The 24072-nt window shown below is 44.5% G+C and overlaps 1 protein-coding gene across 5 annotated transcripts in view; it reads left to right on the top strand.

Moving 5' to 3' along the window:
• Positions 1-24072, top strand: part of COBLL1 (cordon-bleu WH2 repeat protein like 1) — a 771108-nt gene that overhangs the window by 567879 nt on the left and 179157 nt on the right. For 4 of the 5 annotated variants that reach the window (XM_078681636.1, XM_078681638.1, XM_078681639.1 and 1 more), the window contains one exon: positions 18186-18224. The exons of the other annotated variant lie outside the window; for it this stretch is intronic. In XM_078681636.1, the coding sequence (XP_078537762.1) occupies positions 18186-18224 (39 nt within the window). The remainder of the gene's footprint in view (positions 1-18185; positions 18225-24072) is intronic. 5 annotated transcript variants of the gene reach the window in all.

The raw sequence follows: 24072 nt of genomic DNA on the forward strand, positions 1-24072 counted from the left end.
GCTTTCTGTGCATTACCGTGGCTACTAACAACCCCCATTCTCTACTCCGCATAAGCAGCTGTCCAAATTTGGATCCTGAAATATCTGTTTATTGTGCAGCAGGAAGTTTAGGGAAGTGATGTGAATGCGCAGTTTCCGGGTAATAAAGAACGGGGTTCGGGTTGGGGGGCCGGGGGATCTGCGGAGGCCGGGCGGAGATGAGGGGGAACGTTTGTGAAGGACAGTTCTGCCACACAATATTTGAAATAGCATTTTCTAAACCAGCTCCTACCTCGTCATTTAATGGTTTTCATAAACATGCCCTTAATAGGTCTCTGTACTATATAGTCACATTAGCAAAGTAAACAAAACTATCTTGTCCTTTTGACGATCATTTTCTTTTAAAGGACATTTCTAAGCGAGTGAACATTGCATGTCGAATAGCTACCTAAAGCACGCAGAAATATACATTAGTACTTTTGCAAGTGCTCCACGTTGAAGAGGGTTTCTATAACGTAGAACGTTAATGTATCCAAGCAGCTTATGCTGTGTCTCTGTAGAACCGAAGCCCTGCATGTTCAGAACAGCGCAGAGAGAAAGGAATTCATTCATGTGCGTTGTCACTTCAACATATCTTAGTGTTGTATATGGTGACAGGTTAAATACCCTGGATGGAATGAGTTACTGCTTTACATGGCCATACCTGATGTTTGGATGGGCTGTTTTTGGGCGTGGTTGCACTTGTGTAAATACCCTGAGCTAAATAAATACCGGGTTTTGCATCTCTTTGTTTTACCATATAGTTAGCCCCTACTTTCATAATTTCTGTGATTAATGCAGAAAGCTGTGACATTCGATTTATGTGGGAGTGATGACTATAATGTTGTACCTATGCGCTTTAGATGGCACCCAGTTTTAAGACAGAATAGGGTGCCCTCAAGACTCTGGGCTAGATTTCCAAAGTTTCCAGAAGTTCTGGCAGGGCAAGCAAGTTATGACTATCTGATGTTCCTAAAATTTCCATCTGCACTTAATATTTATGCATTCCGGAATTATCACAATGCTAACAATCCTTTTTTAGGTCGAGCCTAGATGAAAGCAAAAGCGAAGCTTTTTGCTGTCTAGAGCGAGACAACTTATGTTATCACTTTTGGGGGAATGTGGACAGCAGACTGACACGCGCTTCTCCTGCCGGAGATTTTACCTGGTGGGCGCGCACGGCGCCGTGCCCCGAGTCACAATCACGCCAGACCATGCGTGCACGGATGAGGATAAACAATGCGCCAGTAACATCCTCTGAGAGCCGCCCGCCCAGGGACTGATGCACCCACTGGCCGAGCCTGGCTGCAACCAGAAACCAAAGGCGAAACTACAGAACAGATAAGCAGCCACCAGAACAAGCACAGGAAGGAAAAACATGGCCAGCGACGGCCAAACCCTGGGACACCTGCAGGGGCACCATAACACCCGGCAACTGGGAGCGGCGCAGCCATGGGGATCGGCTCTGGGTATTGAGGATAGCAGAGAGGGCGAGCGGGATGAGGAAAGCGTGGCTGACGGGGGAGAGGGGAACACAGACATTAACTTTACAGCTGCCTTCATGGCCGGGTGCAGCGAGGGATGGGTGCAGTTAAAAAAAAAAAAAATAAAGTAATGGGGAGCTTCAGCCGTGGGACACCACATCGGTGAACGGGTCTGGAGTTTGACCACTCTCTGTACCACCTTCCTTGTCGGCAGCGCTACTCGCTTTGTGCGGGGTTGCGCACCAGCACCAACCGCCCGCGGCTCCTCCCAGGTCACCCCATGAGCGCTCGGACTCACCGACTCCAACCAGCAGCAAAGCCGCCAAGGGCAGCAGATGGGCTGGGATCCCCATCCTACAGGCGGCGGCTGGAACGAGAAGCAGGGGCAGGCGATGGATCCGCGTACTCGCCCCCCAGCGGCCGCTGCCAACTCCAACAACAGGATAGCCTGAGGCGGCAGCAGCAGGTGAAGGCGCGTCACTTCCGGTCGGACATCTAGGGATGAGGCGTGCGCGCGCGAGCAGGAGCAGCTCTGAGCTCCCGTGTGTGGGAAGCGACTCCGCGCCCGCACCCTCTGGTCACTTTATATTGCCTCACATGAAGGGCATTTCGGTGCTCTTTTCGACTCGCCGGTTTCAGCCGGGTAGTGAACACCGAGCGAAGACTATCTATCACGTCTCCCAAATTCACGCGGATTTAACAACAATGGGGCTTGAGAAGGACAGAGAATATGATTTCCACCCCCCGCACATTTATTAGGAACAATCTGCAATGTTCTCTGGTTTCGTTAAAGAGCGTGCACAGAATGCGTTCCCTCTTCAGCTTTTTTTTTCTTCATTTCTTGGAGGGGGAGTTAACTGTTAACACCCATTTTTTTCACCTGCCCCGTTTTAATTTGTCGATTTCTTTTATTTAGATAACTTTGATAACACTTTCACGTTGAACAAGTATGTGAGCACTTTGGAGATATCAATTTAACCAAAACAAAAGGACACGTAACCGGCTCGAGCTATTGGGGTGGCCATTACGCAGTTATTTTTTGGCGCTGTCCTCCCCAGTATCCTCCTCCATGAACTCCCTCACCACCACTTTCCATAGCCTCTCTCTCTGACGTACGGTTTTTTAACATAGAGTTACCTGGCCTTTAAGTGGGCCGGGTCCTGCCTGTGCTCAGCACCTGCTGTTCTTAATTTTTGCCCTCACCCTCGGTGAAAAAAAAATCTTAACTCTGCAGCAGTGCCACCATTCCCCTTTAATGTAACTTCAAAGAGACTCCTTATAGTTGTTTCAGAGTCTCATGTCAGATCTTAAGCATTTTCAAAGTTATATGTAATCAGGCCGTGTTTGGTGCTTATTTATCATATGCAGCTAACAACCATTGACAAAGCCAATAATCCACAAGTAAACCATGTTTGGGTTTAAAATCGTGAGTCTCCCGCTTGAATCGGGTCTATTGGCATGTATGGATGAGGCAAAACGGCAACTAGACAAAATGCAGAACTCTCACTATTAGGCACATTAATCATCCGAGTTATCTTGATAATTTTTATTACCTGATGCACAAGGAAGATCATGTGCTGTGAAACCAAAAATAATTTTTAAACACAGCGCTCTCCACCAAGGTCAACGACCGGTGTGGCTGCACCAGTCCCACCCCACTAAAGCGAGTCCTGCTCCCAGCAATTGGGCAAGACAAGCATTTCCAGATATGAGGAAAACTATCTATGTAAGTGGTGGTGTGTCTCTGTGTGTGTGTGTGGCTCTCTGTGTGCGTGTGTGTGTGTGTTTGTGGCTCTCTGTGTGTGTGTGGCTCTGTGTGTGTGTGGCTCTGTGTGTGTGTGTGTGTGTGTGTGTGCGTGTGTGTGTGTGTGTGTGTGCAAAAGCAATAGGTCTCGCATTTGCGAGAGATTAAGCTATTGACATTGTAATTGACAATGCCATTTATTTATCTGTTTTCAAAACCAACACATAAATAAAAATGTTGTCATTTACAATGCCAATAGCTCTAACTTTGGCAAGGGCGAGACCGTTGCATTGTAAATGCTTGTTTGGTTTGTTTTCTCTTAGCAGGATTACTACACTTTTACCTATTTCTTTGAACCTGCAAAGTCATCATTCACATACTGAATAGAATAAGCATGAATGGGGTTGGGATATTAAAATTAATCTTTCTGTCTGATTCCTTGTTTACGTAACCCTGTGTTCGAGGCATATGAGCTGCAGATTTTACACTATGCATAGATCGCCTCCTAGTGTTGGGCCCGGATGTTTGCAGTTTGTTGTTGTCCTGAAAAGTTCTTTGGAAGTCACGAGATAGGTGACTCCTCCTTTGGACCACATTGCGCATGAGCATCGGCTCCATCCCCAGATTGTTTTTTTCCGCCATCGGGCTCGGATGTATCTCCTGCGCTCCGGTTTGGAACCAAGTTTCCTTCGGTGCGCAATCCTCACCCAGTTCGACGGTATTGTCTCGATCGCCGTCTACCACATGATTCTCAACTAACTTCGAAGTCTTCGATTCCGGTCGTCGACGAAATCCTTCGGGCCTACCTAGGTCTCACTTTCTGGCTCATGGAAAGGACGACATTCAAGAAGTGTCCTCAATGTGGGTCGAAGTTTCCCCACACCGACTGTTAGATCTGGGGGTCTCTAGTTGGCAGAGGTAGGTACCACTGTCCAAATAGGGACCCTTGCTTCTAGTCAGGGTAAGGAGATAACCCTCTGAGATAACCCCTGCTCACCCTCTAGGTAGCTTGGCACGAGCAGTCTAGGCTAACCAGAGGCAATGCGTAAAGTATTTGTACCAACACTCACAGTAATACAGTGAAAACACCACAAACTGATTCCACAACAGTTTAGAAAAATAAAGGTATTTATTCTAAAACTACACAAGACCAAAACGATAAAAATCCAACATACACGGTTCAAGAATATGGTTTCAAAGAGTTCTTAAGGTTGCGTTAAAGTTCTTCAAGTTGCGGTAAAAACAAACCACAGTTGCGTGAAAAGTTCACAGTTGCGTCACGTTTACTCACAGTACCTTTAGTTGCAACAAAGTTCCAAAAGCAGAAGCTGGTGCGGTGGAAAACAAGCGATGCGTCGCTCCTGAGACCCTGGGGAGGCGATGCGACAGCCCCGCTGCAGCAGCGGGCGTGTTGCGACGAATCCGGTCTGTATGGGGAGGAAGGCCACTTGTATGGATTCCGGTGCGTAGGTTCCGTAGGAAGTCTGTTCTCGCAAAGGCACGATGCGACGATCTCGTAGGTGCTGCGACGATCTCCGGGGCGACGATGCGCGGTCCAGCGGTGATCCTTTCTCTCGCAGCTCCTCGATGCGATGATTCTGCGACGACACTCGCAGCGACGTGATGCGGTCCGCAAGCAAGCGGTGCGGCGTTCTCACCCAGCGACGACAGGCTCTGCGACGATACTCGCAGCGATGTTCGATTCTCCCGCACCGGTCTGGTGCGTCCCGCAAACGGAGGATGCGACGTCTCTGGCAGCGGCGTCAGGCGCTGCGACGATCTCGACCTCCGTAGCGGCGGGAAACTTCTCGCACTGTCGGGGATGCGCTCCGCAAGCGAGCGATGCGACACTTTTCAATTTCGAAAGTCTCTCAAGCTTTTGTCTCAAGCTTCCCAGCACAGGTCCAACCTCCAGAGGCCCCACAACTGGATCAAGCACTCTAGGAGGGACAGAACTCACTCAGCAGAGTTCAGGGAAGCTGGGGGTGAAGTCCTTTTGTTCCTGGGACTTCAAAACAGGGAGCCAGCTCTTCTCAGGCCCTTGGAGATTCCTTTCAAGACAGGGGACACAGCTCACAGCAAAGTCCTTCCCCTCTCCTTGGCAGCAAAGCAACAGCAGGTCAGTCCAGCAGAGCAACAGCAAGACAATCTTCCTTCTTCAGAGTCAGCTTTCTCCTTGGCAGAGGTTCCTTCTTGATTTCCAGGATGATCTAATTTTCTTTTGCCAGGGGTCCTGTACTTATACCCCTAAAGTCTTTGTTCTCTCTGTGCATGTGGGCCCTGAGCCCGGTCTGAACCAGTTCTGGGGTTTCCTGAGTACTTTGTTTTGCTGGCTGCTTCTTTCCTTTCAGAGTGAGGGGCAGGGTCCTCAGCCGCCCAGCAGGGGGGTGGAGCCAGCATTGTGGAAGGCAGGCACAGCCCTATTCAGCCCAGGTGCTAACTCCTCCCACCACTCCAGTTGCAAATGCAGTCATTCAGCTTAGTGCTGACTCATCCAGCCTCCTGGGGAATTCCCCAGCCCCTGTCACTCTCAAACCAGACAGTCAATACACAAACAGGCCCAGGCACACAGAAGGGTCAGACAAGAGAACAGCAACTTTCTAAAAGTGCTGTTCTCAAACACAGGATTTAAAAACAACCTTTCCTAAAAGATGTGTTATTAAATTCTGAGTTCAGGGATACTAGATACTTATGTCCTATCTTGTTCCTATGGGAAGAAATGCTGTTAACCACTGTAGCCAGCATCCCCCATGTTAACCTATGGAGCAAGATAGCCTTACAATAGTGAAAAACGAAAATGGCTGTCATTCACTACCAGAGCATGTTACCTGCACAAGTACATGCTCTACCTTTTACATACACTGCACCCTGCCCATGGGGGTACCTTGGGCCTTCCATAGGGGTGACTGATGCGCACAAAAAGGGAAGGGTTAGGCCTGGTCAGTGGGGACACTGACCAGGAGGACATGGCAGTTCTAAACTGCACACAGGCACTGCAGTGTCAGGCCTAAGACATCATTTTAGGGCTACTCCTGTGGGTGGCACAATCAGTGCTGCAGGCCCACTAGTAGCATTTGTCATCACCAGCCCTGGCACACCCAGTGCACTTTACTAGGGACTTCATGGTGATACAAATATGCCAAACATGTATATCCAATCAGAATAACACTTTACATAGAGAGCATATGCACTTTAGCACTGATCAGCAGTGGTAAAGTGCGCAGAGTCCTATTGCCAACAGCCACGGGTCAGGAAAAATAAGGGAGAAAGAAGCAAAAAGTTTGAGGATGACCCTGCAAGAAGGGCCAGTTCCAACACCGACCTACATCAGGTGTGCAACCTGTGCCTTTCACCGAAGCACGAGGCCAAAGACTGTTCGGCATGTGCCTCATTTCACTCCAAGAAGATGATCTGGGACCGACGAGCTCAAATAACTATGGCTCGCTCGTCAGCTCCGATTCCCAACGACATCTTCGAGGAGGGCGTCAACGTGCCACAACACCAGCAAGCCGAAGAGAGTATCAGATCATCAGATGCCGAAGACTCCGACGTTGAGGAGGTCACGCCAGCTCAACGGGTCGTAAGTAAGACCGTCGACCCCACCCCTTCCTCGATACCATCTAAAAAGGCTTCGGTCCACCCTCTCCCTCGGGTGCACACCGAGAGACTGCTTCTAACGCCCCGCCTTCGGGCCCGGCAAAGAAGACCATAAAGCCTTCAGGCGGCTTGGGCTCGAGCCAGCCTACTCCCGGTGCCGACCCAGTACCGACACCGAAGAAAAAGCCATCTTCCTCTTCCACCTCGACCGTTGCTTCGACACCCAAGCATACGGCGCCGAAGACTGGCAGCGGTTCGTCGAAATCGCACTCGGAACCGAGTAAAAAAATCAATCAAAGCTCCAGACTCACGCATCGGAGCCGAAAAAACCTTCAGAACCCAAAAAACAGGTTCCCATTAAAGACACTTCGAAAGGGCACACTCATAAGCCAACTGCCGACTCGATGCCTAAAAAACTTACAGAGCCGAAAATTTAGACGCCAAAGGATTCACCAAGCTCACAAGAGATTTTTACACCAGATTCACAACAAAAAACACTTGTAAAAGATCCCAAAACTGGACAATTGACTCTCAGCTCCAAGAAGAGACCACTTGAGGCGCCAGCACCTCCTCCCCCAGCAAAGAAGAGAGACATTGCAACCTCTCCATTAAGGGTCCCTTCTCCTCCACCTCCCCATGCTTTTCCTACTCATACACCTCCTCCACCACAGCATTCACCTACACCATCTCATAACCCAGACACAGACTCTGATTATGAAGGTGGGGGTGCACATTACCCACCACACACTAATAGTCCCCCTCAATCACCTAATCCATGGGATGATTACAACACCCCTGATGTGCCCTATGTCCCACAGGATGATGTCTATCCTTCTAGACCTTCCCCACCAGAGGACACCATAGGTTTTAACCAGCTAGTCCAGAGAGCTGCACAATATCATGGGGTGGACTTACACACTGATGCAGTGGAGGAAGCCTTCCTACTAGACACTTTTGACACAAAACAAAGGTCTACGGCCATCTTGCCAATGCTTAAGGGCGTCATCAAGCACGCAACAGAGGTCTTTAAAGACCCCGTTAGAGCTAGGATCCTCAATCCCACATTGAGAAAAAATATAAAGCTGCCCCTGCAGACCCAGCTTATATTAAAGGCCCTTTTAGTGTTGTCACAACTTACCAGTTTGTATAATTTCGTTGTGTTCAACAAGTTGGCAATACTTCTATTTGATACACTGATTTAAAAGTGGCCAATTTTTCTCAGTCTTTGCCTGTAACCCTTTGCACGTTGTATATGTTTCTTTCCAAACACTCCCCTCCTAAGTACAGTACAGGACTGTGCCCTACTGTTACTCCTTTTCCCATTTTTGTGATTTACTACAAAATAAACCCCATGTCCGGCTGGACACAGGAGGAATATAGCTACCTATTATGGCCTATATTGTATTTTTTGCGTGATCTTTTCAAGTGCTAAGGACCTTTGTTCTCAGTAATATATTAAAGGCCCAGCCCAATTAGATTCTTTTGGTGGTATCCAATGCACGTAAACGTGCTAATTCCCAAACAACAGCTGAAGCCTCACCACCAGACAAAGAATCTAAACTCCTTGACGCTTCTGGCAAGAGAACTGCGGCACAAGCAGCTAACATCTGGCGCATTGCCAACACTCAAGTCTTGCTGGCAAGATATGACAGGGCACATTACGACGAACTAGAGTCCCTAATGCAGCACCTACCAGACAAATACAAAAATAGGGCTAATGAACTTATACAGGAAGGTAAAAATATCACTAGTACTTCCATCCGTTGTGCCCTAGACGCTGCAGAAACTGCCGCAAGGGCAATCAATACCAGCACCATCTACTACGCAGACATGCCTGGCTACGCATTTCAGGTTTTAAACCTGATGTGCAAAATTCTATACTTAATCAGCCGTTTGATGAAACACATTTATTTGGCCCAAATGTTGACGTGTCTTTGGAAAAAATGAAAAAAGACACCGACACTGCAAAATCGATGGGAGCCAAGCTCCCAGACGTTCTTTTCGTCGCTCATCGTACAGAGGCAACACAAGAGGCTACTCCTCAGAATGTCCCTCCTCTTCCTATAAGACCCCTGGCCAATCCACATTCACCAAGGGCTACCAGAGAGGGGGTTACAGGGGTAACAACAACAAAGGCAGAAGCAAAAACACCTCCCGCTCTGCCTCCACCCCTACCCAATGACTTTCCTCCCCTTCCCCCCAACATTCCACTCCTGTGGGGGGAAGACTCCAACAGTTCCTGCCTGCATGGATAAACATCACATCAGACAGGTGGGTGCAACAAATTATTCACTCAGGTTACTGTCTAGAATTAACATCTACCCCCCCCAAACATACCACCCAAACAGCGTCCAATGTCACAAGAACATCTGTCACTGTTAAAGCAAGAAGTTGTATCTCTGCTAGAAAAAATTGCAATAGAACTGGTTCCACTACACCACAAAACAAGGGCGTTTACTCTCCATATTTTCTAATCCCAAAGAAGGACGGCTCTCTAAGGCCTATTCTAGACCTCAGACCGCTAAACATATATATACAGTCAGACAATTTTCACATTGTCACACTCCAGCAAGTCCTTCCTCTCTTGTCACAAAACAACTTCCTGGCTACTCTAGACCTCAAGGATGCATACTTCCACATTCCCATTCACAAAGCTCACAGGAACTATCTCAGGTTTGTAATAGATGGACAGCACTACCAGTTCAAAGTACTCCCATTCGGAGTCACAACAGCACCAAGGGTCTTCACCAAGTGCTTGGCAGTGGTGGCAGCGCATCTAAGAAGACAGCACATCCATGTCTTCCCGTACCTCGACGACTGGCTCATAAAAGCCAGCTCATACAGTCAATGCGTGGAACACACTCATGCCACCATCCACCTGCTCTACAACTTGGGGTTCACAATAAACCACACAAAGTCTCATCTACAGCCATCCAAAGTACAACAGTACCGAGGTGCCGCAATAAACACCTCAACAGCGCTGGCTTATCCCACCCCAGCAAGGATAGCCAGCTTGCAAACTCTCCTAGCAAAGTTTCAGCTACAACACTCCCTCCCAGCACGAGTGTTAATGCATCTTCATAGTACCCCATGCAAGACTTCAAATGCGTCCGCTACAAGAGTGCTTATCACGTCAATGGAACCAGGCTCAAGGTCAATTAACAGACCTAGTGTTGGTAGACGGTCGAACTCATCGCTCTCTGCAGTGGTGGAACACCAAAAACCTTTCCAAGGGACGACCGTTCCTAGAGCCAGTTCCCCAAATAATCTTGACTGCGGACACATCGCTCTCCGGCTGGGGAGCCCACCTACTGCAACACACCATACACCGCAACAAAAGTTACTCCACATCAATCACTTGAAGTTACTAGCAGTATTCCTAGCACTAAAAGCTTTCCAGAAGCAAGTAGCAAACAAAGCTGTGTTAGTCCGCACGAACAACATGACAGCAATGTATTACATACAGAAGCAAGGAGGCACGCACTCCCTGCAACTATCTCAACTAGCACAAGAAATCTGGAGGTGGGCCATACCTCAGAACATATTCCTTCTAGCCCAACATGTCCCAGGAGTACAAAATACTATAGCGGATCTCTTAAGTCTTCAAACACAACAGACCCACGAATGGGAACTTCATACGCAAGTTCTTCAGCCATTCTTTCAGAGGTGGGGACAACCTCAGATAGACCTCTTTGCCACCCACGAAAACACAAAATGCCCAAGCTTCGCCGCTAAATGTCCACACCCACTGTCCAAAGGCAATGCGATATGGATGAATTGGTCAAACAGATTTGCGTACGCTTTTCCACCTCTACCACTCGTGCCACTAGTAGTACGCAAACTACAGCAGCATTCTCTGACCCTCATCCTAGTTGCTCCAACGTGGGCCAGACAACCGTGGTACACCACACTGCTACAACTGTCTGTGGTACCACACCAAAAACTGCACCTCTCTCCACACCTCTTAACACAGAACCGTGGAGAGATCAGACACCCGTACCCAGCTCAGCTCAACCTTGCGATCTGGCTCCTAGAATTTGGATATCTGAACCTTCCTCCAGACTGCATGAATGTCATTAAAGAAGCTAGACGTCCTACCACTAGGGCATGTTATGCAGCCAAGTTGAAACGATTTGTAATTTATAGTCATAACAATGACATTAATCCTTTAGATGTGGCTATTCAACACATCATAGGTTACTTACTTCATCTTCAAAGATGTAACTTAGCCTATACGTCTATTAGACTACATCTTGCTGCAGTAGCAGTATGTCTGCAAAACAGACAACATCTATCTCTGTTCAGAGTGCCTGCCATTAAAGCCTTTATGGAAGGCCGTAAAAGAATAATTCCTCCCAGAGTACCACCTTCACCTGTATGGAATTTAAACGTAGTTCTCACACGGCTAATGGGGCCTTCCTTCGAACCCCTGCACAAATGTGAATTACAATTTTTAAACTGGAAGGTTGCGTTCCTAGTAGCTATTACCTCCCTGCGCAGAGTTAGTGAACTACAAGCACTAACCATTCAAGAACCCATTTTGCAAATGCATCAAAATAAGTTTGTTCTGCGTACCAATCCAAAATTAATGCCTAAATTTATTTCTCCATTCCATCTCAATCAATCTGTGGAACTGCCCGTTTTCTTCTCGCAACCACAGTCAGTAGCAGAAAGAGCTCTTCACACTTTAGATGTTAAAAGAGCGTTGCTATACTACATAGAAAGAACACAACCCTTTCATAAGACAAAACAACTTTTTGTGTCTTTCTCACCACCACACAAGGGCAATCCCATTTCAAAATCTGGAATAGCTAGATGGATTGTCAAATGCATACAGATTTGCTACCACAAAGCTAAACGTACGCTATCTGTTCCTCCTAAAGCCCGCTCTACCAGAAAGATAGGGGCTTCAATTGCATTTTTAGGGAAAATTCCCCTAGACGACACCTGCAGAGCAGCCACATGGGCTACACCGCACGCATTCACGAAACACTATTTTGTAGATGTGCAAACAAAACAACAAGCTAATGTGGGCCAGGCTGTTCTCAAAACATTATTCCAAACTACTGCAACAGATAATAGTGGTCGCTGCTAAGACTGGGTACTGCTATATAATCTATGCATAGTGTACAATCTGCAGCTCATATGCCTCGAACGAAAAATGCTACTTACCAGTGTGCATCTGTTCTTGGCATGTAGAGCTGCAGAGTTGTACACGCCCACCCACCTCCCCGGCTACCCTTGTCTGTTCCAGTATTATCTTAATTAGATACAAATTACACGGGCATCCTTCCTGTACTTGCAGGCTGTAATGCAGCCTGCATGGAGAACAGGGACGTGTGCATGACTACTTTGGGCTTCCCGAGAATGCCGACCAAACAGTAATTGCGCACTTGAGTGGAAACCACTCCGCACCTGCCCTGCCCTGTGAGCAGAGCAGCCCGCCCACCGCTCCGCCTGAAAAGGAAACTGTTGTATTCTACCTATTGCATATTCCTATGCATGCCTTTACCTACTTCATACCTTCTAGTGGAATGCCTCTGCACTGCGATGCACCATGGAATGTTGGGTGCTGATTGAAGATAAGCCACAGTTATGGGGCTGAGCTGCCTGCTGGCTACTCCTGGTGGGGCTTATTCCAGGATACTTAACATCTTACAATAAATCTCCATGAAATACCTCAACCAGTCTGGAGTCAATTACTACATTTTGATGGCGACGATTTGATCTTACCTACGTGTTCAACTCAAGAAATTAAGCTTCAAGAAGACAAGTCTTTGCAAAATCTTCATCAAACTTCCTACTTCAAACAAAGACTCTGGCATCAAGCCCCACCAGTGACCACTACACCGGTCGCCCCCAACTTCTGCGTGCCAGATCCCTCTTCAAGTCTGTCAATAAATGGACTTTCATCCATTTCACATAACCCGTTTGGCTCTATGGATTATCTGTATTAAAGCGCCTTTTAAGATCTACTCTACAACAACAGCACCTCAATAATGAAGCTATTCAAGTCATCCAGTGCCACTATCTAGCACCTTCCAGTTACTGCTGCCTGCCCTGCTGGTGCTTTTCCTGCTACATTTACACTATCGCAAGATGCAAGGTAAATGTTTTCTATTCAACGCTGTTCAAACCTATTTACTCAACACGCTTTTCTAGCTTGTTGCAAAACAAATTCCTTCTATATCTACAGTGCATCTTTAAACAAAGTAATCTATGGTTGCCTGTATTTCTGCCCCAGTAAGGGTTAAACCTTTGGTAAAGACATCATCGTGGGCTACCTTCTTTAAACAAGAGAAGTTCTGCGTGCTACCTGTATTTGCTACTTCCTTGGCAGTCATCAAGTGACATTTCTGCTCATTTTAACTCCTACTTACAAGCTTACAGACACGGAGTTGCTGGGGTGTAAGCATTTTTGTTTACCATCTAAACTGGCATGTTTTCTCTAACAGTAACGCTTAATTTTCAAGTTTGTGTCGATATTCTACTTGTTTAACCACTATGGGTTGGTAAATATAACACGAAAATCCATACTTGAGCCAGCGCCAGTTTAACTGCCCATTTTACATTTAAAATTCAGCGCGTGTCTCACCTAGTGCGCATGCTTACTTGTCTAATCTGCCTTCCACGGAGCTCTGATGACGTGTGGTCTTCCTCGAGGAATCCTTGGATACTACTTGGTTTTGAGGAGCTTCTGCGTGCCGAGATCCACCCGGCGTGATGCTATCAACGTGCCGCCATCTTGTGGATTGTGATTCCTTCAGAGCAGCTGTAGGTGTTCTCCTTTAGCCAACCATGTTATCAGCAGCTTTGATGCTTTGTGTAAAATGTATTGAAGCCTGTCAAAAACACGAGGCATTCTCATGTGTTCATTGTTTCAAAACGGAAATGCTCACCGTCATTCAATGCAGGGTTAGTGTGTTTTACCGTTGATGGATATAACTTTTTCTCTATAAGGAGATATTCAGCGTGTCCTGGACCATCAACAACCGATCTGTTCAAACAGCATGACATTGGTTGTATGATCGGAGCATCTGTGAGTATTATTAACATCAATGACTCGTTTTCAGTCTACCAGTTTTCAGACTACTGTCAACTTAAAAGCGCCCTTATACTTAATACGGACTCAATTACAATAAAGATGCAGAAAATTTCCTTTGAAGTGCTGGACCTTCCATCTAGTAACACGTTTAAAAAGGGAATATCAATTATTTTGACTGCTTGTCTGTTTTCTTCATCGACTTTCTGTAAATCTCTAAGATCTTATTTATTACACTTTGCAGTGATTTTACAGTGTCCTTTGGGTGCATATTGAACTTATCTCACATGTATACCTGAGCACGATTTCTGTGCTATTCAAAGGGAAGTTTTTATCGTGTTTTGCCATAATGTCTAGGTTATATTTTACGGAGCATTAATATTTAAGCCTAATTACATGCTCTCGACATTCTATTACTCAATATTTTCTATTTGTCAATTATTGATGTACATGCATGCGTGCAGTTTGCCTTTGTAGAGGATGCACACCTCATTTAACTTTTCAAGTTGCGTGCATGGGTTCATTTTCTCAATTTTTCTCAATTCATTTTTCAATTACTCAATTGTTAATGTACATGTATGCTTGTGGTATTCTTTCGTAGGAAATCTACACTTCAATTTAATTATCAATTTGCATACATTCCAGTTGTTTTCCCTTGTTGGGATTACATTATGTTGTACTAGCATCTGTACTCACGTTATCAATGGTCACTATCAAAAGATCAATTTCTCAATTTCTCTAGGTTTTTCAATGTGTGACCTTCTTGAGGTTGTAAAATGTTTTTACCGCCTCTCATCAATTTCAATATTTTCAATGTTAACCTTTTCAATTTTCGATATGGGGTTTATCCCTCTAAATGTTTCAATGGCATTACCACTGAATTTGGCAGTGGTAATCTTCACTATTTTGTAAAGTTACACTCCTCAAGTTTTCAATATGTGACCTTTCACGAGGTCGTGTTAATATGAGTGTTTCACTCTTAATTACTCACTACATTTCTTGCTGAATTATATTTGCCCGTTATTCAAAGTGTTTACATTATATTTTTAATTACTATGTCTTCAGGGTAGTATGAAAGATCTTTTGTTATATTTTCCTCTGCTTCTCTGTTTACTATTCTTATTTATTCAATATCTATCTGCTTTCATACTTTTCCTCCTAAGAGGTGTGTCTGGAGTAGTTCTTGGGTGATTCTTTCTGTTGTCTTTTTCGTGTGTATGGAGAAAGGAAGAAGAGTACCTATTTATGTGTATGTACCTTTCAGTATTACTCTTCTAGTCTTATTGCTGCACTCTATGTATTCTTCATTTTAGGTATTTCTAGAAAAGGAATGTTTCTGATCTTTATTCGTTCTTTCCTTTTCTGTATTTTCTACGTCTCATGCTGTGCGGTGCCTTCTGCCACATCTGTCTGGCCAGTGGATGTGTCAGTGGGTATTGATCGGTACGCTTTCTCCTTCTTTTAGTTTCTATGCTCCTTTGTTCATTGTTTTATTTTGGAAGAAAAGGAGGTATGTTGTATTCTACCTATTGCATATTCCTATGCATGCCTTTACCTACTTCATACCTTCTAGTGGAATGCCTCTGCACTGTGATGCACCATGGAATGTTGGGTGCTGATTGAAGATAAGCCACAGTTATGATGGGGCTGAGCTGCCTGCTGGCTGCTCCTGGTGGGGCTTATTCCAGGATACTTAACATCTTACAATAAATCTCCATGAAATACCTCAACCAGTCTGGAGTCAATTACTACATAAACATAACATGATAATAACTGAAAGTTTTTATCATGTTATGTTTCCTCTTCTCGCACTGCTTGAAAGCTGTGGGGCAATGCTACTCCGCAATAGCGGAGAAGCCGCCACTGCAAAATATAGCCTTTATCTCTCCTCTGACACACCAGTTGATTCATGGTAAATACACTTGAAAAACACCCAAAGCTTCTCACATTGTACTCGTGCATAAGTTACCCAATATTTGTGAGCTGTACACATGTATAAGAAGCTGATTTTGAGTTGTTCTCTGCACAATTTAGATGTTGTGATCTGTTGTAATTCATGCATGCCTAAATTAACCCGCTTGCTGCTTCGAACGTTCAGCGCCAGTGCAGTCCAACGGCCGACGGCAGCAGCGAAGGGGTTAAACTTCAGATTTTTTGAGGGTCATAAGTTTCTCAACCTGTCCATTAAAAGGAGATCCCAGAGGGTGCCACTTCCCTCCTTTAGTAATGCTTTTGGTTTATTTTCGTTCATTCTGAAAAGGCTCAGTTCACCAATAGGGTTTCTACCTCTTGGAAATTCTGCTTTCATTTTGTGAACCACTCCAACCTGGCTGCTTCCTTGTCTTGGTTATCTTCTCGCCTTTCCCAGCGGAGGGTGCCATCCCGGCACTTAGGCGCCCTGCGGCTGCGATTATATCTTTCGGCAGGACACATTACACTTTATATTGTTGTGTAAATATTTTAGTGTGCCCCAAAAATGGTTTATCCTCCCATTATTGAAATCCCAGTATTTTACGCAAACTCGCCAGGCGTTTATGTTTTTGCAGCTGCTCCTAATGAACCTTTTTTATTTACGGTCTCCTGTGTCTTCTGAGCTGTGTTGAGATCGAGGCATTCCAGACCTAACGGATTCATTTTGGTGCTGCAAATGGGGTTTCTTAGTTTTCTGTAATACTGTTTCTCCCAACGTTTCTGGTTTTTGTTTTTAACCGCACCATGTGTATGTTTTTTATTTCAATCAATCTGTATCAATATGTTTCGTGCTATTTTGCTTTTTATGGTTGTAATGTACTCACAATCAAATAAAGATTTATAAAATGAAATGATTTGGTAATTGTTTGCATCCCCACAAAATGTACCACTGACAATACGCAATTATTAAAAACCCAAAACAATAAACTCAGTTCCAGAAACTTACAAGCGACCTATAGGAAGTACTGTTTCTTTGTGGTTTATGGAAAATACAGCTTAGATTGTGTGCCTCCTGATTAGGATTTCGTACTTCTCTAAACATAAATGGGATATATTTCATGTCTTAAAGCTCTTGATCGAGTTGTATAATTTGATTTACCAGCTCTACTTGATCACATCCCAAGGGCCACTCATTGAATTAAGACTACTTATCTGGTACCTTGTTTGAAAATACTAAGATGTGGCAGGCTGTCAAAACAAGAGCACTATAGAGGCAACACCATTTTGCTTTTGGTTCTGTTTGGAGAAGAGTAGTGATTGTCCTAAGAACCATATGGAGAAGAATTTCTTAATCTTCCCTTTTGGTAAGGATGGCGACTTCTACAATGGAAACAGGCATGCAACTAAATAGAAAACAGAGACAAGCATGCAACTAAATAGAAAACTGAATGCAACTAAATAGAAAACCGAGACAAGCATGCAACTAAATAAAAAACAGAGACAAGCATGTAACTAAATAGAAAACATAGACAGGCGTGCAACTAAATAGAAAACATAGACAGGCATGCAACTAAGTAGAAAACAGACAGACCTGCAACTAAATAGAAAACGGAGACAGACATGCAACTAAATAGAAAAATGCGATGTTATGGTGAAGAGTTTAGATATTGAGCTACAGGTTGACATGTACTGTTGAAATTAGGAGCTTTTTATAGTAAAATAAAGGAAAACGGTTGACTGTAGACTCTTAAGAAAATAATCTGTTTTTGTCATGGCATGCATCAAGTTACAGTATCATTGCAGTGCATTCTATTTAGCTGATGCCTTATGGTGTGTTACCTGTACATACCATTCAGAACATTATATCACATTATCTACATTGCATTTAAATACGTTGAGAGTCTTTTTATGCACATTTACATCATAAGTCATTGCATCCTCAAGAGTCATCATGCTGTGGGTAAGTAAATATACATATTTATTACCCATCATTATAATGATGAATTGGGAATTGGCCTAGCCATGTGCCCAACCAACCATGGGTGACCAACCCACTGCGGGCAGCCGTACAATAGGCAGGCGTTTCATACAATGTTACCATGTATGATCTGCATGTCTCTGGAGACCTCTTTGTCAAGAAAACTCTTATTTCTTCACCCATATGGGCGCTACAAGGTTTAGAGCTTTATTTAACAACGTTTCAATGGTTGTTCCAGGATGACACTTTTTAATAGACCATGTTCATAATTTGTTTGTCAAGCCCTCTTGTATCATTTTTCAATTTTGAATAAATATAATAATATTTATATGCTTCCTCTTGATCACAGACATGCAAAGTTGGTTTTGAAAGACGGACTTCATTATTGACACCATGTTTTCACTTTCTTAGCTTCTTCAGCTGCTGAGTTGAATTTATCGTCTTCACAAGGTATGCTTTTTTAACTTAAAGGTACTGCTGATGATTTAGCTAGCTATGCTGTAGCAGTATTATTTATTTTCAGCGCTATTTGTTCTTCGTGTTATAGGCTTTAGCTTTCCAGTAAAAACATTCAATTTCTTTTTGTTGAGGCAGTCCTGAAGATTAGTGTTGAAAAGCGTAGCAGACCAGCACTCTAATGGTTACAATCCAGCAATCTTAAATATATATTGCAAGTTATTCCTTTTGGAAAGAGCAACTCATACTTGCATCCGATCGTTTCCCAGATTGTGCAGACTTATGTTGGTTTTGTCAGCCCACAAGTCTCTTGAATGAACCTGTGTCACGATAGATTCCACAGGAGCGAAGATGCGCTCCCCACACTCCCCGAAAACAGCGTCTGGCGGATAAATAAAAGACCCCACCACAGGTGACTGCCTCCAGAAAGTAGGGGGATTGGTTAATAGAATGACCACTACTCTTCCCCAATTAGAGGGACTGGTAAGGCTTTTGAAGTAAGACAGGACTCAAGGAGAGCTGCAAGGAAATAAGAAGACCTGTTATCCTTAAATCTAAGATTGCTAATATACCTTATTTTTGTGGTACTGCATGTCAACTCCAAGACAATAGAAATCCACTCACCAGCTAACGAGCTTCAAAAGGTCTCCTTAAGGACAAGGAGGAGGAGTTACAGTCACTCCCCTTGAGGGTGCAGGAGCAGAAGACTTGTGCCACACATTGGCAGTAGTAGAAACAAAAGATTGTCCGTCCTTAAACAAGTAAGCGGCTGCTCCAGTGTCGTAGAGGCAAAAAAGAAACAAGCATTGGCATAGCCAATATGTCTCGCCTTTGGGACCTTATAAGTGTTTAGCCATGCAACGGTTGATCCACGGATATTGTGCTGCATAACTTAATACTTATAAGGTCCCAAAAGCGAGACCTATTGGCTATGCCAATGCTTGTTAATGCTTGTTCTACTGTCTGCTTGGATTGGTCCTTCCACTTTCACTGGAATGCATGAAAAACAATGTGACATCTGAAATCAGTCAGTGAGCGGTCCGACAGCACTGGGTCAACAATACCGATAAAAGCTTGTGATAAAAATGCCATGAAAAAAATGGTTGCCATGTTTTCAATAGCATCTGGTTTTTTAGATGCTTTTGTGAGCCTTCACTCCCAAGCGCTGCGAGACAAACGTCAGCATTAGTTTTTAAGAAGCAGAATCTTACCACTTTCATCAAAACTATCACTTATATACAAGATTACAGACACCACTTAGCATCTTGCTTAGACAGATCTGTAATTGAGAAACATTTTCTAATAACAACGTGCATGTTGCAGTTGATTAGGGAGAACCTGAAACTTTGAAAACGGTATTAGCTCTGAAGAGCTTTAATGCGCAAGACATTCAGTCCAACAGAAACAACGTACTTGAGTCGCCCACTTGTCATCAGAAGTTGTAACTTTGTTTTCTTCCATTTGGAACCTGGATCCAACCTAACTTGTGTGCCTAGGGGTGCTGTATAGAGCCACCTGGCTGCTAAGACTAGCTCCCAACAGTTCAATGGTCGAAGGCGCAAGGCAGATGGATATTGTAAGTGGGATACGTGCCCCAGTAACCACTGGAGAGGACAAACCCTTGAATTCAACAGGTCAAACGATGGTTGAATTGTCCTTCATGTGCAGGCGGCAGGAAGATCAGAAAGCGTGTTGTGAGAAGCTGGCACAGCACAAATATCTGACTCAGGCAGGTCAATCTGCATCTTCAGTGATGTCGGGCTGGTGTAGGGGCCCCGCCAGGTTGGCCTGGTGCTCTCTGGACCGCTTCAGTGCCAAGAACATAGGTGGTACCTGACCGTTAGGAACATTTTTGCCTGTCCCTCCTTCCATGGACCCTTTCATAGTAGAACTAGTGTCACTGCACTACTATTCTGCACCGGGATGTAATGAACGCAACAGGTATTATTATTTAATCTAGTGCATTTATAATGAACACAAACAATTTAACTAGATTCCCTTCAACACAGTTATATCCAGATAGCTTGTATCTGCCCAATGCTTGTTCACTCAACGCCTGCGTCTGGGCTTAATGGGAATGAACATAAAGGTGAAGAGGGGGAAAGGTGATGAGGTGGCCAGGACAGAAGGTAAAAGGAGGGGGCTGCTGTCATGGGTGCAGCTAAGAGACGCAAGTTAGTAGAAGAGCCTTTGCCCCGATGCAGGGGTCCGCACTCTGCCACCGTTTTCCGATCGACAATGGCCTAATAAACTGGAGGAAAAATCGGCAAATTACTGCATTCTTCATCCTTGTGGCCAATGCTAAGTCTTTCAGACGAAAAGTTATTTGCTGGAATCAAATACTACAGAATACATTGTTGATCACGATATTGAAGTTCACTGAAGTGGTCTTGTGAGTGTAGTTGTTGAAAATATTGGGTACTGACACTTCTACTTTGCGTAAATCCCTGCAACAACTTCAGCCGGTGTTGATATGAAAGCCGTGCAACAGTACATGCATGTTATGCGGGGCATGCTTCACAGCCACAGCCACTATGTTCGAACTAAAGAGACTAGAGCCAGTACATGTGCTTTATTTGTTGCTGGTCGTCGTTAGGGAAAACCTAAGAGAATGCAGTCTGGCCAAAGTATTCTGTTCATAACTGCCAGGTATTCCAGGTGTCTGCCTTAGTCTACAGCCAACAGCGACCTCTACTGGACTGTTTAGTTAGAAGATTTAAGTGACTCCTCAATAGTCTCCTCGTTTGACTCAGAGACATTTTATAGTGAGCGCCAGGGTAGGGTGGGGATTTAGCTGTCAAAGTTGTTTTAGAGAAACAAGGGAGCAAACGGGTACACCTTTATAGGAGGAAAGGAGAAACTGATTAGAAAAGACCAGGAGTGCGCTAGATGGCCAATAGAGTAAGTAGCACATATATAAGGAAAAAGGGCGGGAAGAACAATAAAAAAGACTGATAAAAAAAAAGAATCCAAAATATGTAGAGAAGAGAGTGAACGGGTGAAAGTGCTGAAAAATAAGAGAAATGCAAGAGCTAAAGAAAATGACATTGAAGACGACAGCGGTAACAGATATTACAGACCCATTCATTCATTGCGCTGAAAGTAAAAAGCAGCAGGGGGAGGGGATAGAGGAGAGAGCCTTGGCCTGTTTCCCTTGCAGGAGCGAGCAGGAACCATCTGTTTGTAATTATTAACAGATGGTTCCTGCTCGCTCCCGCAAGGAAATCGCCAAACGTGCATGCGTTGCCATTGAATCAGTGCAACGCGTGCACTTTTTTGGGACACAAACTAAATCGAAGGCGAGACCTACAAAGGAGGTGCCACAGTCTGTTAAAACCAATGAGTAACGGTGTTCACCGTGTTCTCAAAACAGCAGAGAAGAATGTCAAGAAACAGCAAAAACAAAATGAGGGAAATACCTTCCACAGCTGTGTAACCGGAGCACTAGAGAGATGTGTATTCAAATCCTAGGTGCCAACCACACGCACCAAAGCCAAATTCTCCGCAATAGCCAAAGCAACAAGCCCAGGAGCGAAGGGGAAGTGATGGCATGTGCGGTTCAGAGTTCTGCTGCGTAGGCGGTAAGTACTGAAGGGCAAAGAGGTGGAATGGGATGTCTGGGTAATAAATGCGCTTACTGGGCTCAGCGACTGGGAACAGCTGAGCGGGAGCGCGGGAAAGATAGGAATAAAAGGTCATGAGCGTCAGCTTCTAGAACGAGGTCACAAAGATTCTGTATAGGTAAATCCGTGCCCGAGACGTGGTCAGGATTCCAACGTTTGCTGAGGAACAGGAAACAAAGTAGCAGGTCTTTTGGCGTCTTGACGAACAAAAGGAGCGTGGTTATGGAATCGGAACAGTAAGCCAAGCAAAGGTTTGTTCCGGACACGTCACTATAAACAACAAAGGGGACATGTGAAAAAAGATGCACTGAGTTTGTTATCACCACGAATAGTAAGGGATCGTTTGAAAAGATCAGACATTCTCAAATCGACATGCACTACCACAATCCTGTCCCCGTTCCCTAGATACAGTACAAGAAGCCTGAGCCCTGACTGTTTTGAGCTAATTCTTTGCAAGAATAAGTAATTTGTGAAGAAGCTGAGCCTAGAACTGGGTGGGGTAGGATGGGGAGTGAGGCTGTTGTTTCATAGCGTTGTATGCTGTGAGACGACTAGTCATGGACATGGTATTTCTTATAGGGGTACCAACATTTACAAGTGTATATCTGTAAACTGGCCAGTTGCTGTCAGTATTATCAGTTGAGAGGTTACTCACTGGCACAGCAAAAACACCATTTGGGGAAGAAGAACTGAAATTTAGATTTAAGGGCTGGTAATGACTTCAGACAGTGATGCCACAAGAACCATCGAAGCTACGGAATTATGTAGTTTTTTGTGCAAGCATGATTATGAACTGTAACCAGTCAGACGCTACCCTAAAATCTAATATTAGGAGAAAATCACTAGCTGTCTCCATTTTGAAAGGTGAATTTAGGTTCCCTTAAAGTCCGAGAATGTATAGGCCACGTCGAGGGAGTATGCACACCCAATAAACACGCAGTCCTGGGTTGTTGCCATATCCATAAGTAACCCTAGGACATAAATGTGACCTTCACATTGCTTCTGTCTTGCTCAGGTGCAAGAACTTAATTGCTCAACTACACAAGGTGACCAACGGCCCATCTTAAGTAAGCTGCCCCTTACATTTGTCCTTATTTTTTCATGACAGCACTAACCAACAAAGGTTCCATTATGGTTAAATGTCTCCCTCTGCTGAAGTACATAGCTACGTGTCTGGGTCACATGAAGTACAGCTACTGGTAAGAAAGGGGTGGAATACATCTGAAATGTGGACAATTGGGGGCCAATTCACCAAGGCAGCTAATAGTTTGTGAAGTATTACTCCAGTAGTACTACTTCACTTAGTCTTAAAAACCTTTGTGGCTTTGCCCCAAAACATCTAAAAAGGGAAACTTTGAAATATTAATGAAAAATTCATATAGTTAGTGCAAATATAAAAGTCTGTGCCAACTATGCACTCTTACTAATAGGGAGTTGGGCTTTATGTGGCTGATTCAAAAGACATTTATGAGTATCTGAGGTACCTTGCAAACTGATAAATGTGTTTGTTAATTGGTCCCTGGAGCACAATTTCACTTACGCATAGGAACATTATGTTTCACTGCTCTTTGATCTATCTCATTAAGCGATGCGCCGTGTGGGAAAGGTCAGGTGTGCTACGACTGTAGCCATACAAACTAAACCACAATGTAGGTCCTCTGACACTGGGCCAAATCAAAGGGACTACACTATCTTCACTTGCAGGTGGATAGGACTCCTCTTTTTTTTACTGCACACATCTCTGAAGATTTCAGGGAGCAGGGAGAGAGAAATGTTCCAATGCTTTGAGACATGGTGGCCAAGTCTTCCTATAACCATTGGTTTAGGTCACATCAACAGGATTTTAGATTGTATGTGAGAGCAGCGCTAAACACATCTCCTTAGCCTTGGTGCTGCGTATGTTTTCTTTATATTTCGCTCATTTATTTTCATTGCACAACGTTTCTAGTTCTGGAACTCTGGTCTCCCCCTTCATCCTCATTTGAGCAACACTCAACCCATAATTCCCATCTTCATTAACATTGAGAGTGTATGTGCTTCCCCTTTCTGTACTATTTCACTACTTCTTTTTTCAGGACTGCCTCTTTGCTTCTGTTATTCCTTTCTTTCCCTCATTAGATTGTTCCTCTGATTGTACTATTGTGGCTTTCTGTTTGCTTTTCTTTCCAGAGTAGTCGCTTTTCTATTTGGGCTTTTCCTCTGGTGGCCTTATTACATTT

Source organism: Lissotriton helveticus, chromosome 3_1 (genome assembly GCF_964261635.1).
Source record: "Lissotriton helveticus chromosome 3_1, aLisHel1.1, whole genome shotgun sequence".
NCBI classification, from domain to species: Eukaryota; Metazoa; Chordata; class Amphibia; order Caudata; family Salamandridae; genus Lissotriton; species Lissotriton helveticus.